The 17140-nt window shown below is 45.4% G+C and overlaps 1 protein-coding gene across 1 annotated transcript in view; it reads left to right on the top strand.

Annotated features, from left to right (window-relative positions):
• The window catches only part of LOC144506322 (complement C4-B-like), an 86922-nt gene that overhangs the window by 3112 nt on the left and 66670 nt on the right, over positions 1-17140 (top strand). The window contains exons 2-4 of the mRNA XM_078232279.1: positions 1855-2047; positions 14212-14389; positions 16061-16131. Coding sequence (XP_078088405.1) covers positions 1855-2047; positions 14212-14389; positions 16061-16131 — 442 coding nt within the window. The remainder of the gene's footprint in view (positions 1-1854; positions 2048-14211; positions 14390-16060; positions 16132-17140) is intronic.

Raw genomic sequence — 17140 nt, 5'->3', positions numbered from 1 at the left:
GGCTAAAAATACCAAAGCTTGTAGACAAACACTTTTGCAGCAGAAACAAAAAGGAGAGCAGAAAAACTGAAACATTCCCCACAACATTCTTCCTTCCTCTGGCCCAGATCTCCCTCCTTCAAACTTCACTCACCAAATTGGATAAAGAGGAAGAATGCCAGTGGAAAATTTTGAATTTTTCTCTTTGTGGTTTGGTTGTTGTTCCAGCAGCAGTTTGTAAACTTGAAAGCCAGGCACAGGAGGAGGTTTTAGGAAGATAAAGAGAGATATTTTGTTGATGAGAGTTGGGAAATCATTACCATGAATACATCACCATCTGCTCTCCAGTCTCCCATGCTGCTGTTCCATCTCAAAGGTTCCCTCTCTCCCACTCTGCCTCCTCCCCCTCCTCCAATCATTGATGCTGCTTCCAGAGGGAGCTGGAGAGACAGGAGCTGTGATTGGAGGAGCTGCTTGTCCAATCAAACTCTGGACAGTTTCCCACCCTCAGGAATGCATGCCCTGGCTCTCTCTCAGCCCTGAAAGCTGGAGGAGCCAGAATGTGAAGTAATAGTGTACAGAGGTGACCTTCCTCGAATTTTACACTCCTGTTTTACTTTGTAGTGGGCTGTGATGTTTGTGGATGAATTCACCTGCTGACACCGTGTGTTTCGAACCCTGCTTTAAAACACAAACCAAAGGGAGATGTGATAAATGAAATGTGAAGCAAATCAATAGAAACTGTCGATTGTACTGATTGAGAAACTTCTCCCCATGCTGATGGAATCAACATTAACAAAAGCAAAGGATTGTTATACAGGCCAGTTCAATCAGTGAATGAGAAAGTGTTGGGTACTCTGTGCAGGGCTGGCTTAGGAATAACTGGAGAGACTGGGGAGAGACTGGGGAAACTGGGGCGGCATGGTAGCACAGTGGTTAGCACTGCTGCTTCACAGCGCCAGGGACCTGGGCTCGATTCCCGGCTTGGGTCACTGTCTGTGTGGAGTTTGCACATTCTCCCCATGTCTGCGTGGGTTTCCTCCGGGTGCTCCGGTTTCCTCCCACAGTCCAAAGATGTGCGGGTTAGGTTGATTGGCCATGCTAAAATTGCCCCTTAGTGTCCTGAGATGCGTAGGTTAGAGGGATTAACGGGTAAATATGTAGGGATAATGGGGTAGGGCCGGGGTGGGATTGTGGTCAGTGCAGACTCGATGGGCCAAATGGCCTCTTTCTGCACTGTGGGGCTTCTATGATTCAAAACAGGTAACTGATGTCTATTAACCATCTTCCTCCATTGCAGTCAATATTATCATCAGCAGCTTTGGCAAGATGTCAAATTAACAAACCCAAAACCTTGATTACTTTAATTCTGGGGAGGATCAGATCAGAACAAAGTTCTGAGCCCAAAACACAAATGGGAACAGATAGAGGCCATTTGACCCATCAAGAATATTCTTCCACCATTCACTCAGACTTTCAGTAACCTGGTTCGAATCAGAAACTCTCAAAACCTTTGCTGACCAAACTCTATCAATCACAGTTTTGATATTTTTAATTAACTCCTAGTCTTAACAATTTTTTCAGGAAAGATGCTGACTGCTCCTTGTGTGAAGCAGTGCTGCCTGACATCTCCCCCACTCAATTTTAAAGATTAAGCCCCCTTGTTCTGGATTCCCCCACCAGAGGAAATAGCTTCTCTGGGTGGAAGCAGTTAAATCCTTTAATCATCTTCAACATCTCAAATAAATTAACTTGAGGGACTACAAACTCAGTCTATGCAGCCCAACTCTTAACTAAACCCTCTCAGCCCGGGAGCTGAAGTCGGAAGGCCAGTCAATGACTGATTGACTAACTGTTCCACCTGTATTTGCCCAGCTATTTGATAACTGCTCCGAAGATTATTCGCATTGATGTGAAGGAAACTGTCACTGTCCAAGTATTTGAGCCCCGTGAGAATGTTGACGCCAAGATTTACTTAATGAATCAAAGAAACATGGTGGTGTGCTCAGAGACATACAGGGTCAAACTCAACCACACCAACAACTTCACGGATGTAATCATTGTACAGGTAACTGGCTTTTTCTCATCTACAAGGACTCTTTGAAATGACTGTGAGTGTATTCTTTATATTATCTCATTATTAGATGGAGCCTTTAGTAAATGTGGCTTTTTGTTCCTTCTTGGTTCGGCCGTTCCAATGTTCCTTTAATCAACCTCCCACCTACACTCATAGAATGGCTACAGCAAAGAAGGAGGCCATTTGTACCATCATGCCTGTGCTGGATTATTGAAAAAGCTATTTAGTTATTCTCAATCCCCAACCTTTTTCTCCATAGGCCTGCCTCCCCCTTCAAGTATTCATCCAATTCTTGCTTGAGGAGTTACTATTGAATCTGCTTCTACTGTCCTTTCAGACAGCACCTTCCAGATCATAATAACTCGATGTGTAAACCTTTTTATTTTGCCACCTCTGGTTCTTTTGCCAATTATTTTCAGTCTGCATCCTGATTACCGACACTTCTGAGACTGGGAACAGCTTATTCCTATTTCACCTATCAAATCTTTCATGATTTTAAACCCATGGTGGCCCAGTGGTTAGCACTGCCGCCTCACAACGCCAGGGACCCGGGTTCGATTCCTAGCTCGGGTCACTGTCTGTGCGGAGTCTGCACATTCTCCCCATGTCTGCATGGGTTTCCTCTGGGTGCTCCGGTTTCTTCCCACAGTCCGAAAGGCGTGCTGGTTAGGTGCATTGGCCATGCTAAATTCTCCCTCAGTGTACCCAAACAGACGCTGGAGTGTGGTGACTAGGGGATTTTCACAGTAACTCCCCCCCCCCCCCCCCCACCCCACGTAACTGAACTGGTGGACATCTTTCCTCAAAATGCAACATCCAGAACTGAAGAGGAGGTGATGGCCTAGTGGTATTATCGCTAGACTATTAATCCAGAAACTCAGCTAATGTGCTGGGGACCCGGTTCGAATCCCACCACAGCAGATGGAACTTGAATTCAATAAAAATAAATCTGGAATTAAGAATCTACTGATGACCATGAAAGCATTGTTGATTGTTGGAAAAACCCATCTGGTTCACTAATGTCCTTCAGGAATCTGAAGGAAATCTGCTGTCCTTACCTGGTCTAGGCTACATGTGACTCCAGAGCCACAGAAATGTGGTTGACTCTCAGCTGCCCTCTAGGGATGGGCAATAAATGCTGGCCAGCCAGTGACACCCATGTCCCACGAATGAATAAAAATAACTATTCCAGCGGAGGCCTTTACTTTCGAAATGTTTAGCAGCGCTTCCTATTCTGTGCCCCTAGTGATGAAGACAAGTAGCCCATTTGCTTTTAAAAACAACCTTCTGAACTCGTCCTGCCTCCTTCAAAGATTTGTGTGTGTGCACCCCAGATCCATCTGAAAATGGTCCTCTTTATTTTATATTGCCCTGGCACCTTCTTCCTACTGTTACAACAGGGATTGGAGGAGTGCAGTGTCTACCTTTAGTTCCATTACTCCATGGGTCACAACATATCTTTAAATGATTTGTTCAGCTAACCATTTGGCCAAAGATGTGCTTTCCCCATGAATGACCACTCAATGTCCAGATTTCTTTAATGAACAGCAGCATTAGTAGTTTATTATAAAAGCAAACTTGTCGAATAGAAAGGCGAAGCTGATGAATATACAGTATGAATTGTACACACAAACCCTTGCTTGTATGTGCGCACGCGCACACATGTACGCGCACACAAAATATTAAAACAAGAGAAAGGAATTCTCCCAGAATATTAAAAGCCAATGGTTCAAGAGATAAGGATAGATGCTCGAGTCCTTGAAATAGTGTATGGGTTATATGGTTAATCGTTCAGCACTGGTCTGCGAAATAATCTATGACTCTTGCACAACTTTTCAGATGGACTTTGATTTCAGAATGTAGTGACTTCGGAGCAACTTCCATTCACTTTTTGCTTTTGACTGGGCCTGGGCTTCAGGAGCTGTTGTCTCCTTTACCCAAGCAGTTGAGCCTTCTTGTGTTCACCCCCAAAGCAAAACCAGCTGACTAGCCTTCAGAATACCGTTTCCCAGGCATGTTATCTTCTTTTCAAAGACATAAACCACCATGTGACCCACTGGGGTCAGGAGATTGCCAGCTTCTTTAAAACTGCTTAGTTACCTTTTCTTGTAAAATGCTGTCTTTTCCAGGAATAGCAGCAACCAAAGAATTTACATGAAGCCTTTAAGGGACAGTGGCTGGAATTTTCTCGGCCTGCCCACCATGGGAATCAGAGCCGGTGAGGGGCGGACAATGGGAAGGTCCATTGGCCTCGGGCGGGATTTTATCGTTTCAGGACGACTCTAATGTCTTATTGAGTATCCACCTCTCTCAATTTGCACCCATTCAAGTAATAATCTGTCTTCCTATTATTGCTACCAAAGTGGATAACCTCACATTTATCCACATTATACTGCATCTGCCATGCAGATGCCCACACACTCAGCCTGTCCAAATCACGCTGAAGTATCTCTGCATCCTTCTCACAGCTCACCCTCTCACCCAACTTTGTATCATCTGCAAATCTGGAGATAATACATTCAGTTCCCTCTTCCAAATCATTAATATATAATGTGAATAGTTGGGGTCCTAGCACAGATCCCTGCGGTGCCGCACTAGTCATTGACTGCCAATCATAAAAACACCTATTTATGCCAACTCTTTGCTTCCTATCTGCTAACCAGCTTTCTATCCATCTCAAGACATTTCCTGCAATCCCATGTGCTTTAACTTTACATAATAGCCTGTTATGTGAGACCTTGTCGAAAGCTTTCTGAAAGTCTAAATAAACCACATCCACTGACTCTTCCTCGATCAACTCTACTAGTTCCATCCTCAAAAAATTCCAGTAGATTCATCAAGCAAGCATGATTTCCCTTTTGTAAATCCATGCTGACTTTGCCTGATTATACCACTGCCTTCCAAAATGTCAAGTTATGAGATCCTTGATAATAGACTTTAACAACTTCCCCAGTACCGACATTAGGCTCATTGGTCTGTAGTTCCCTGTTTTCTCTCTCCCTCCCTTTTTGAATAGTTGGCTTACATTAGCTACCCTCCAATCTGTAGGAACTTTGAGGGGGAGAGCTGACCGGTGGTGATTTAACCTGAGGATCATCACACCTCAGGTGAGGGGCAAGGTTGAGAAGGCGGATCTTCATGAATAACCTCAGCCAGTACGGGAATTGAACTCATGCTGTTGGCGTTGCTCTTGCATCACTAACCAGCTGTCCAGCCAACTGAGCTAAACCAACACCCCCCCCCACCGCCCCCCCCCCCCCCCCCCGCCCCTTGCCCTTATCAATCTCACTACCCTCCTTAAAGACTAAGGGCAGAGTTTTACAGCCCTTCCCACCATTGAGATCCTCCAATTCTACCAAAGGCAGTTCTCTCGGTAAGCAATGCAAATGACCATTGACTTCAGCAGGACTGGAAGAGCCCACCGGCAAGCATTGGCAAGCTGCCTCTGTTGCCAAAAAACATGTCCCGGAGGGCCAGAAAATCTGAGCCTAACTCTCAGGTCATGCTCTGTCCATCTGTCATAACATGTCCTTTGAGTCAAAGTACCACATTTTATTTGGTAACGCCCTGTTACACTTACGCTACTTTCTCAGAAGACTAAGGAAATGTGGCATGTCCGCTACGACTCTCACCAACTTTTACACATACACCATAGAAAGCATTCTTTCTGATTGTGTCACAGCTTGGTATGGCTCCTGCTCTGCTCAAGACCACAAGAAACTACGAAAGGTTGTGAATGTAGCCCAATCCATCACTCAAACCAGCCTCCCATCCATTGACTCTGTCTACACTTCCCGCTGCCTCAGCAAAGCAGCTCGCATAATTAAGGACCCCACGCACCCCGGACATTCTCTCTTCCACCTTCTTCCATTGGGAAAAAGATACAAAAGTCTGAGGTCACGTACCAACCGACTCAAGAACAGCTTCTTCGCTGCTGTCGTCAGACTTTTGAATGGAGCTACCTTGCATTAAGTTGATCTTTCTCTACACCCTAGCTATGACTGTAACACTACATTCTGCACTCTCTCATTTCCTTTTCTATGAACAGTATGTTCTGTCTGTGTAGCGCACAAGAAACAATACTTTTCACTATGCTAATACATGTGACAATAATAAATCAAATCAAATCGAGATGTTTAAATACATTAAAGATGTTGTGGTAATGCAATCATTGTTATCGACATTTAAGAAGCAAAATATAGACCAATTCAGGGACAGATTGGTGACTTAGTGCCAGAGTGTAATCTTGGAGTTGGTGATCAGCCACTCCTTATAGAAAAGTCCCGAAGATTGGAGGACGTGCAAACATTGTGATGTTTTTGCCTTATCTGACTCTACTTTATATGGTATATTACAATGAGTAAGACTTAGTATGGGCAACATGATGAAGGAATTTTCAGGTAATACAAAAATTGTCTGTGAGGTTGATAGTGAGGAAGAAAGTTGTCAACTACAGGAAGGTGTCAATGGACCAGTCAGGTGGCTGGGACAGGTGAATAGAATTCAATCAGAGAATGGTGAGGTAAAATATTTGGGCAGGGAAAGGGTGTACACAATAAATGGGAGTACACTGAAAAATGTAGAGAAATAGAGGCACCTTGGAGCAGATGTCCAGAGGGAGGGACTCATTCTGCATCATAAATTTTTGTAAATGGAGGGAAATCACTGCTCTAAACATAAAATGGATTGTCTGTCTCCTCCATTTTCAAATAGAGGAGGAGTCCTCCCTTCATAGAAAATCCAAGAGCGAGTGTGTACGCAGACAAGAATATATATGTATTGGTGAGGCTGCGTGTCTGCATGTGTGCGTGTGTGTTTGTTCTGTGTGCAGGTGAGGCTTTGTGCATGCATGGGCAGGGGTTTGTGAAGGTGAGGCTTTGTGTAGGCAAGGGTTTGTATGTTTAGCAAAGGTTTGGTGTGTGTGTAGCCGAGGTGTGTGTATAGTAAAGGTTGGTGTGTGTGTGTGTGTAGCAAAGGTTTGGTGTGTGTGTGTAGCCGAGGTGTGTGTATAGTAAAGGTTGGTGTGTGTGTGTAGTAAAGGTTTGTGTGTGTATGCGCATAGGCAAGGGTGTGAGTGTAGCAAAGTTTGTGTGTGTGTGCAGGCAAGGGTTTGTGTGTGTGTAGCAAGTGTGTGTGTGTGTAGGCAAGGGTGTGTGCATGTGTAGCAAAGGTTTGTGTGTGTCTGTGTGCGCGCGCGTGTGAGTAGATAAGGGTTTGTGTGTGTGTGCACGCAGGCAAGGGTTTGTGTGTCTAGAGGCAAAGATTTGTGCTTGTGTGGGCAAGGTTTTGTGTGGAAAAAAATAACTGAAGTGAGCATGGAAGATTTGGAAATAGTGGATGAATTCAACAGATATTTTGCATCTTCCTCACTGCGCAAGATACTAATAACATCCCAGAAGTAATTGTGAATCAGGAAGGAGGAACTATTACAATCACCAGGGAAAGGGTACTGAGAAAATTATTAGAACTATAGGCTGACAAGTCACAGGTCCTAGAGTCTGAAACGAAGTGGCTGCTGAGATAGTAGATTGGTTTGCATTGGTTTAACTTTTCCAGCATTTCATAGATTCTGGAAAGGTCCCATCGGATTGGAAAATAGCAAATGTTACTCCTCTATTCAAGAAAGGAGGCAGACAGAAAGCCAGTTAGCTTAATATCTGGTAGGAAAATTGCTAGAATCAGACTAAGCTGGTTATAGCAGGACACTTAGAAAATCTTAGTGCAATCATGCAGAGTCTACATGGAATTGTGAAAGGGAAATCATGTTTGACTAATTTATTGGAATGTTTTGAGTAAGTAACAAGCAACATGGGTAAAGGGGAACCTGTGGATGTGCACTTAGGATTTTCAGAAGGCATCTCACAAGGTGCCACATCAAAGGTTACTACACAAAATAAGAGCTCACAGTATAGGGAGTACCATATTAGTATGGATAGAGGATTGGTTAGCCGACAGGAAGTAGAGTATGCATAAATGGGTCATTTTTTGGTTGGCAAGATGTGATGAGTGGAGTGTCACATGGATCAGTGCTGGGACTTCAACTGTTTACAATTTCTATCAATGAGATGAATGAAAGGACCAAATGTATGATTGCTAAATTAGCTGCTGACACAAAGATAGGTGGGAAAGTCACTTGTGAAGAGGACATAAGGAGTCTGCAAAGGGACATGGATAGGTTAAGTGATTGGACAAAAAATTGGCAGATGGAGAAAAATGTGGGAAAATGTGAACCTGTCCACTTTGGCAGGAAGAAAAGCAGCATTTTACTTAAATGTAGAGTTTGTAGAACTCTGTGGTACAGAGGGATTTGGGTTTCCTGGTATATAATCAGGAAAAGCAGGTACCATAAGTGATTAGGAATTTACATAGAATGTTGTTGTTTATTGCAAAACTGGTGAGATTTTGCTACAGTTTTACAGGGTGTTGGTGAGACCACATCTCGAGAACCGTGTACAGTTTTGGTCTTATTTAAGGAAGGATACAAATGTATACAATGGATACAATTCAGCACGAGGTAGAAAAGGCCATTTGAGAGCTAAAGAACAAGTTTAAAGTTTTGAAGTTTTATTTATTAGTCACAAGTAAGGCTTACTGCAGTGAAGTTACTGTGAAATTCTCCGAGTTACCACAGTCCGGTGTCTGTTTGGGTCAATGCACCTAACCAGCACGCCTTTCAGAATGTGGGAGGGAACTGCAGCACTTGGAGAAAACCCACGCAGATATGGGGAGAATGTGCAAACTCCACAGAGACAGTGACCCAAGCCGGGAATCGAACCCAGGTCCCTGGCGCTGTGAGGCAGCAGTGCTAACTACTGTGCCGCCCCAAGTAACAGTTCAGAAAAGATTCACTCAACTGATTCCTGAGAGAGGAAGTTATCTTCTGAGGAAAGGTTGGACTGACTGGGCCTCTATCCACAAAATTTCTCTTTTCCATAGAATCCCTACAATGCAGAAAGAGGCCATTTGGCCTATCAAGTCTACACCGACTCTCCGAAAGAGCATATTAGCCAGGTTCAACCCCCATCCCATATCCCCATAATCTCACACATTTACCATGGCCAATCCACCTAACCTGCACATCTTTGGTTTGTGGAAGGAAACCTGAGCACCCGGAGGAAACCCACGCAGTCACCTAAGGCCGGAATCGAACCTAGGTCCCTGGCGCTGTGAGACAACAGTGCTAACCATTGTGCCACTGGAGCTTAGAAGTTTGAGAGATGATCTTATTGAAACACATAAGATCTGAGGGCACTTGACAGGGTGGATTCTGAAAGGAGGTTTCCCCGTGTGGGGGACACAATTCAGCACGAGGTAGAAAAGGCCATTTGAGAGCTAAAGAACAACAAGGCACCAGGAGCAGATGGAATCTCCACCAAAGCACTAAAACATGGCGGAGAAGCAGTATTGGACTGAACTGCCCTTACCTGGAAGGAGGAGAACATGCCAGGAGATCTCAGAGATGCTGTAATCTGACTAAGTGCAGTAACTACAGAGGAACTGCCCTGCTGTTGGCCACAGGGAAAGTAACTGCAAGAGTCTTCTTTCATTGCCTCCTCCATTTTGGCTTCTCCCAAAACATTGTCATCCTCCGCTTTCTCCACGATGACCTGCAAACAGTGCTCCTGACCAATGGATCCACCACAGACCCAATTACTGTTCAGACTGGGGTCAAGCAAGGCTGTATCAATGCACCAATTCTCTTCTCGATTTTCCTTGCTGCAATGCTCCATCTCACCCTCAGCAAGTTCTCTGCTGGAGTGGAGCTAAACCACAGAACAAATAGGAATCTGTTCAACCTCCACCGCCTGCAGGTTGCCCCATCCTCTGTCACTGAACCACAGTGTGCAGATGATGCTCACGTCCATGCACATTCTGAGGCTGAGCTCCACGCCATCATCAACACCTTCACTCAGGCGTACAGAGCATGGACCTTACACTAAACCTCCTTAAGACAAAGGTCCTCTACCAACCTGCCCCGCCACACAGCACTACCTCCTTGTCATCAAAATCCACAGAGAGGCCTTTGATAACGTGGGCCACTTTTCATGCCTTGGGTGCCTTTTGTCAATGAGGACAGACATCAATAATGAGGTTCAATACCGCCTTCAATGTGCCAGGGTAGGCTTTGGTCACCTGAGGAAGAGAGTGTTTGAAGACCAGGACCTCAGACCCAGCACCAAGCTCATTGTCCACGGAGCAGAAGTGATACCCACCCTCCAAAATGGTTCAGAGATGTGGATAGTGTACAGCAGGCATCTCTAAACCTGGGAAAGTACCACCAGTGCTACCTCCGTAAGATCCTGTAAATCCACTGGCAGGATAGGCACATCAACATCAGTGTTATTGCTCAGGCCAACATCAAAACATTGACCACACTTAATCAGCTCCGCTGGCAGACCACATCATCCACATGCCTGACACGAGACTCCTGAAACAATCTACTCAGAGCTTCAACATGGCAAGTGCGCCCCAGGAGAGCACAGGAAATGCTTCAAGGGAACCCTCAAAGTCTTCTCGATAAAGTGCAACATCCCCACAGGCACCTGAGAATCCCTGGCTCAAGATCGTTCGAAGTGAAGGAAAAGCATTTGGGAAGGAGCTGAACATCGGCAAGAGCAAGCTGAAGCCAAATGTCGACGGTGAAAGAGGGCGTGGTGACCCGGGCACCCCACCCACCCGGACCTCCAACTGCCCCACCCACCCACATCTCCAACTGCCCCACCCACCCACACCTCCAACTGCCCCACCCAGACCTCCAACCGCCCCATCCACCCCTCCACTCACTCCACCCCACCCACACCCACCCATTCACTCACCCACTCACCATCTGCTCCACCTGGGACAGAGACAGCAAGTCACACATTGAACTCCTCAGTCAACTGAGAACTCATTTTTAGTGTGGAAGCAAATCATCCTCGACTCTGAGGGACTGCGTGAGAAGAAGAGAAAAGATTGTGGTGTCACCAGAGGCTGTGCTCGAAGGGCGATATTTCCCTCTTAATCTTCAGTTTCTGGATAAGAGCTTTCCTATCAAGATGGCTGTGGGAAGTCACATGGCAGACTGATGGAATCGATGCAGCAAGGATCAGTTGTGCAGCCTTATCAGACTAAATAAGCAGAATACTGAGTGTCAATAAAAGTAAAAACCCACTCGCAAATGAAATGAGGTTGCTTTGAAAAGGGAAGGATTCACTATATGTAGAAATGTGTGTAAAGTTAGGCTCAAGGAAAAGCTAGGTATTTGTTTGCTTTTTTTTCCTGTGTTGGTGAGTGTCTGAAGACCTGTAAATAAACATTCATCTTGATATAGTATCTGGACAACTGACAGGTGTTGAATTGTGATAACTCCACGACCCCTCGTGCAGTCCCCAGGTCCTGGCAACATTCTAATTCCATTAGAAAGTTCACTCGACTGATTCCTGGGATGAGGGAGTTGTTATCTTCTGAGGAAAGGTTGGACAGGCTGGGCCTGTATCTATTGGGGTTTAGAAGAATAAGAAGTGATCTTATTGAAACATATAAGATCCTGAGGAGACTTAACATGGTGGATGCTGAAAGACTGTTTTCCCTTGAGGGAAAGACTGGTGTGCATGGAGGTGAGTGGTGTGTATATGCTTTGATTGTAAGTATGTGTTTGTGTGTATATCTGTATGTGAGTGTGTGTTTCTGTGTACATGCACATGTGTGTTTCTGTGTGCACCTGCGTGTTTGTTTCTGGGAAAGAATATGATTAGTAATGTAAATGGACACTAACACACACTGTCATATGATAGCATGATGTGGAGATACCGGCGTTGGACTGGTGTAAACACAGTAAGGAATCTAACAACACCAGGTTACTTTAACCTGGTGTTGTTAGACACCTTACCATATGATAGCAGACAGCAGTGTGGTGTATATGTACAGGAGCTGACACTGGGACACCAGGGCTTGAAGGTCTGGCTCTAATCTTTAGACAATTCCTCTTAGTCCTGGACTCCCCTATCAACAGAAATAGTCTCTCTCTATCCATCCTATCAGTTCCACTAAATATCTTTTAAAAATCTTGGATCAAATCATTCCAGGGAATGCAATCCTTATTTGTTTAACCTTGCTTCAAATTTAACCCTTGGAACTCAGGTTCTATTCCAGTAAACCTGTGCAGTTTGTGAACACAGACCCTCACTGTATCCAGCCTTTTATCATTAAAAAGTATTCTGTTCTATGGGCGGGATTCTCCAGCCGCGCTCTTCTCAAAATCGGAGAATCCCGCCCGTGGTGACTAGATCTCTGCATGTCTGCTCCCCGCCCGCTACAGTTCCCAGGGCGGGCGTGACAGGAAAATTCCAGCCTATAGCTTTAACTCCAGAGTGGAAGATCTCACATTCACCTACTTTTGTCACAGTTCTGCCCCTTAATTTCAGCTGTTTAATATTTACTTTAAATGTTATATTGCTTACAATGTTGCCTATGTTTGTGTCTTTGGTAAATTTGGAATGTGTAGCTTTCTATCCCGTTATCTTAAATCAGCAGCAAAGTTAAACTGGCTGGAATTAAAAGGACAGTGGCAGCATGGATATGAAGCTGGCTGAGTGATACGAAACAGGGAGTAATAACTTGATTTATTATTGTTACATGAAAAGTATTGTTTCTTGCGCGCTATACAGACAAAGCATACTGCACATAGAGAAGGAAAGGGGAGAGTGCAGAATGTAGTGTTACAGTCATAGCTAGGGTGTAGAGAAAGATCAACTTAATGCGAGGTAGGTCCATTCAAAGGTCTGATTGTAGCAGGGAAGAAGCTGTTCTTGAGTCAGTTGGTACGTGTCCTCAGACTTTTGTATCTATTTCCTGACAGAAGAAGGTGGAAGAGAGCATGTTCAGGCTCCGTGGGGCCCTTGATTATGCCGGCTGCTTTTCCAAGTCAGCGGGAAGTGTAGACAGAATCAATGGATGGGAGGCTGGTTTGAGTGATGGACTGGACTTCATTCATGACCCTTTGTAGTTTCTTGTGGTCTTGAGCAGAGCAGGAGCCATACCAAGCTGTGATACAACCAGAAAGAATGCTTTCTATGATGCATCTGTAAAGGTTGGTGAGAGTTGCAGCTGACATGCCAAATTTCCTTAGTCTCCTGAGAAAGTAGAGGTGTTGGTGGGCTTTCTTAACTATAGTGTCGGCATGGAGGGATCAGGACAGGTTGTTGGTGATCTGGAGACCTAGAAACCTGAAGCTCTCGACCCTTTCTACTTCATCCCTGTTGATATAGACAGGGGCATGTTTTCCTTTATGCTTCCTGATGTCGGTGACAATCTCCTTCGTTTTGTTGACATTGAAGGAGAGATTATTGTTGTCACATCAGTTCACCAGAATCTCTATCTTATTCCTGTACTCTGTCTCGTCATTGTCTGAGATCCGACCCACTATGGTGATGTTGTCAGCAAACTTGAAAATCGAGTTGGAGGGGAATTTGGCCAAACAGTCATAGATGTTTAAGGAGTATAGTAGGGAGCTGAGAATAAAGTCTTGTGGGGCACCGGTGTTGAGGATAATCATGGTGAACAGTTGTTTCTCAGACTGGGGGATGGTTTGTATACTGCGGGGTTCAACGGGTGTGGGTGTCAGGGCCCCGGGCGTGGGTGTCGGGGCCCCGGGCGTGGGTGTCGGGGCCCCGGGCGTGGGTGTCGGTGCCCCGGGTATGGGTGTCACGGCCCCTGGTGTGGGTGTCACGGCCCCTGGTGTGGGTGTTACGGCCGGGCTATCGGTGTCAGGGCCTATTTCATGCCGAATGCCCATTGATCAGCTCGCCGGTGTGAAATGACATACCAGGGCTGGAAGCACAATTTGAGTCCACTTCTGAACTCTTGTGCTGATTGATTGCTCACGAGCCAAGATTCAGCGACTTGGGAATTCCTCGTCCTGTGAGAGCGAAATCAGGGAATCAGATTGATCGAGTGTTTCCTATAAAGTTGCTGCACGAGTGTAAGCTGCACCCTCTGGTCCAATGCGGAATGTGTCCTCCTCACTCTAAAAGCCATGCTGTGAGTCTTCCATGAGTGAGTCCATCACCACAACACTTGCTGCCAATGGACTCCAGAGCCTTGCTTCTCTCTAGGCAAGTTATTTGATGCTGTTTTAGATATTATCCTGCATAACCCTTGTGATCCCACTGTCACAGATCCTTCCAGAAAATGCGAAGAAATGTGAATTAACCAGAAGGACATGGTATATTACTCTGGCTGCAGAAATTCCTGAACTCTTTACAACGAGGAGATTGGTTCACCTTCGGCTCTTGCCAAAACCATACTTCATTTTTATCGAAACTGACAAACCCACCTACAAACCCAATGATACAGGTAAACATTAGGATAGCACTTTTTTTTTGAAGGGGTAACCAAGAAGGCAGATGAGGGCAGTGCAGTTGATGTTGTCCACATGGACTTTAGTAAGGCCTTTGACAAGGTACCGCATGGTAGGCTGTTGCATAAAGTTAAATCTCACGGGATCCAGGGTGAGGTATCTAAATGGATACAAAATTGGCTTCTTGACTGAAGCCAGAGGGTGGTTGTAGAGAGTTGTTTTTCAAACTGGAGGCCTGTGACCAGCGGTGTGCCTCAGGGATCAGTGTTGGGCCCACTGTTATTTGTCATTTATATTAATAATTTGGATGAGAATATAGGGGGCATAGTTAGTAAGTTTGCAGATGACACCAAGATTGGTGGCATAGTGGACAGTGAAGAAAATTATCTCCAATTGCAACAGGATCTTGATCAATTGGGCCAGTGGGCTGACGAATGGCAGATGGAGTTTAATTTAGACAAATGCGAGGTGATGCATTTTGGTAGATTGAACCAGGGCAGGACTTACTCAGTTAATGGTAGGACGTTGGGGAGAGTTACAGAACAAAGAGATCGAGGGGTACATGTTCATAGCTCCTTGAAAGTGGAGTCACAGATGGACAGGGTGGTGAAGAAGGCATTCGGCATGCTTGATTTCATCGGTCAGAACATTGAATACAGGAGTTGGCACGTCTTGTTGAAGTTGTACAAGACATTGGTAAGGCCACACTTGGAATACTGTGTGCAATTCTGGTCACCCTATTATAGAAAGGATATTATTAAACTAGAAAGAGTGCAGAAGAGATTTACTAGGATGCTACCGGGACTTGATGGATTGAGTTATAGGGAGAGGCTGAATAGACTGGGACTTTTTTCTCTGGAGCGTAGGAGGCTGAGGGGTGACCTTATAGAGGTTTATAAAATAATGAGGGGCATAGACAAGGTAGATAGTCAATATCTTTTCCCAAAGGTAGGGGAGTCTAAAACTAGAGGGCATAGGTTTAAGGTGAGAGGGGAGAGATACAAAAGTGTCCAGAGGGGCAATTTTTTCACACAGAGGGTGGTGAGTGTCTGGAACAAGCTGCCAGAGGTAGTAGTAGAGGCGGGTACAATCTTATCTTTTAAAAAGCATTTAGATAGTTACATGGGTATGATGGGTATAGAGGGATATGGGTCAAATGCGGGCAATTGGGATTAGCTTAGGGGTTTAAAAACAAAGGGCGGCATGGACAAGTTGGTCCGAAGAGCCTGTTTCCATGCTGTAAACCTCTATGACTCTATAAGGCAGGAAGGTTCAGTAGAGATGTGCAGGGGAAGTTTTTTTACACAGAGGTGGTGGTGACCTGGAATGCACTGCCGAGTGAGGTGGTTGAGGCAGATACGTTAGCGACATTTAAGACTTATCTGGATAGATACATGAACAGGCGGGGAATAGAGGGTTACAGGCGGTTGTTCTAGATAGGACAATGTGATTGGTGCAGGCTTGGTGGTCTGAAGGGCTTGTTCCTGTGCTGAACTGTTCTTTGTTCTTTGAGTGGGTGCTCCAATGCACCTCTGGTTTGGACTGAGTGAATGATAATATGCTGAATCCACTGAAACTATTGCATCAAGTGGCAGAAGAGTAGATATTGTTCATTGAAATACACTTTGCACATTTTCTCACATTGTCATTTTAAAATTTGCTTCCAGTACGCTTTCAAACTTTTTCCCTTGACCACACGATGAAGCTCTCGAGCTGCGATGTCAAAATGCAAATCTGGGTAAGTGTTTGTCTTATTTTAGTGCTGGGTATCATGTGTGGACTGTTTTGTTGACCTCCATATTGAGTCCAGAAGGCTGTAGAATGTTCTGTCGAAAGATGAGGCGTTGCTCCTCGAGCTTTTGTGCAGCAGGCCAAGGACAGAAAGGCCAGAATGGAGAGTTAAAATGACAGGACACCACAAGGCTGAGGTCACGTGTGTGGACTGAACAGAGGTGGTCTGCAAAGCAGTTATCCAATCTGCATCTGGCCTCCCAGAGATGGAGGAGACCACACAGTGAGCAACAAGTTCCAGATACAATCTGTCCTCTCACTCGCTCGAATCTGTCTCCCTCTGAACTGATAGGATTGAGCCTGAGAGGACAGAATGTTATCATTGAGTGGGACTTGCTGGCTGGTCCTTCCGGTGGGATCTTCCGGTCCTGCTGAAGTTGCCCCTCACATAGAACAAGATGAGGGCAGAGGTTACGATCTAAAGTTGTTGATCTCCATGTTTGAGTCCAGAAGGCTGTAGCGTGTTGAGTTGAACAATACAGCATTCCATATTAGTGTATCTGCTCATTTTCCTTCCTTCTGAATTGAGAACTCTTTCCCCCTCCCCCACACTCCTCCACACCCCAAGCATGGTTAACCGGACTCTTAGGATCATAGGATCCTACAGTGCAGAAAGAGACCATTCAGCCCATCGAGTCTGCACCGACCACAATCCGACCCTACTCCCATAACCCCATGTATTTACCCCAGCTAGTCTCCCTGACACTAAGGGGCAATTTATCATGGCCAATCCACCTAACCCGCACATCTTTGGACTGTGGGTGGAAACCGGAGCACCTGGATGAAAATCACGCAGAAGTGGGGAGAACGTGCGAACTCCACACAGACAGTGATCCAAGCTGGAAATCGAACCCAGTTCCCTGGCACTGTGGGGCAGCAGTGCTAACCACTGTGCCAGCGTGTACTTCCTGTGTCTAACCTATTTCCAACACTCTGCTTTCATCCCTTCCCCTCTC

This window comes from Mustelus asterias, chromosome 17 (assembly GCF_964213995.1).
Source record: "Mustelus asterias chromosome 17, sMusAst1.hap1.1, whole genome shotgun sequence".
NCBI classification, from domain to species: Eukaryota; Metazoa; Chordata; class Chondrichthyes; order Carcharhiniformes; family Triakidae; genus Mustelus; species Mustelus asterias.
This window is presented reverse-complemented; position numbering and strand designations above follow the sequence as displayed.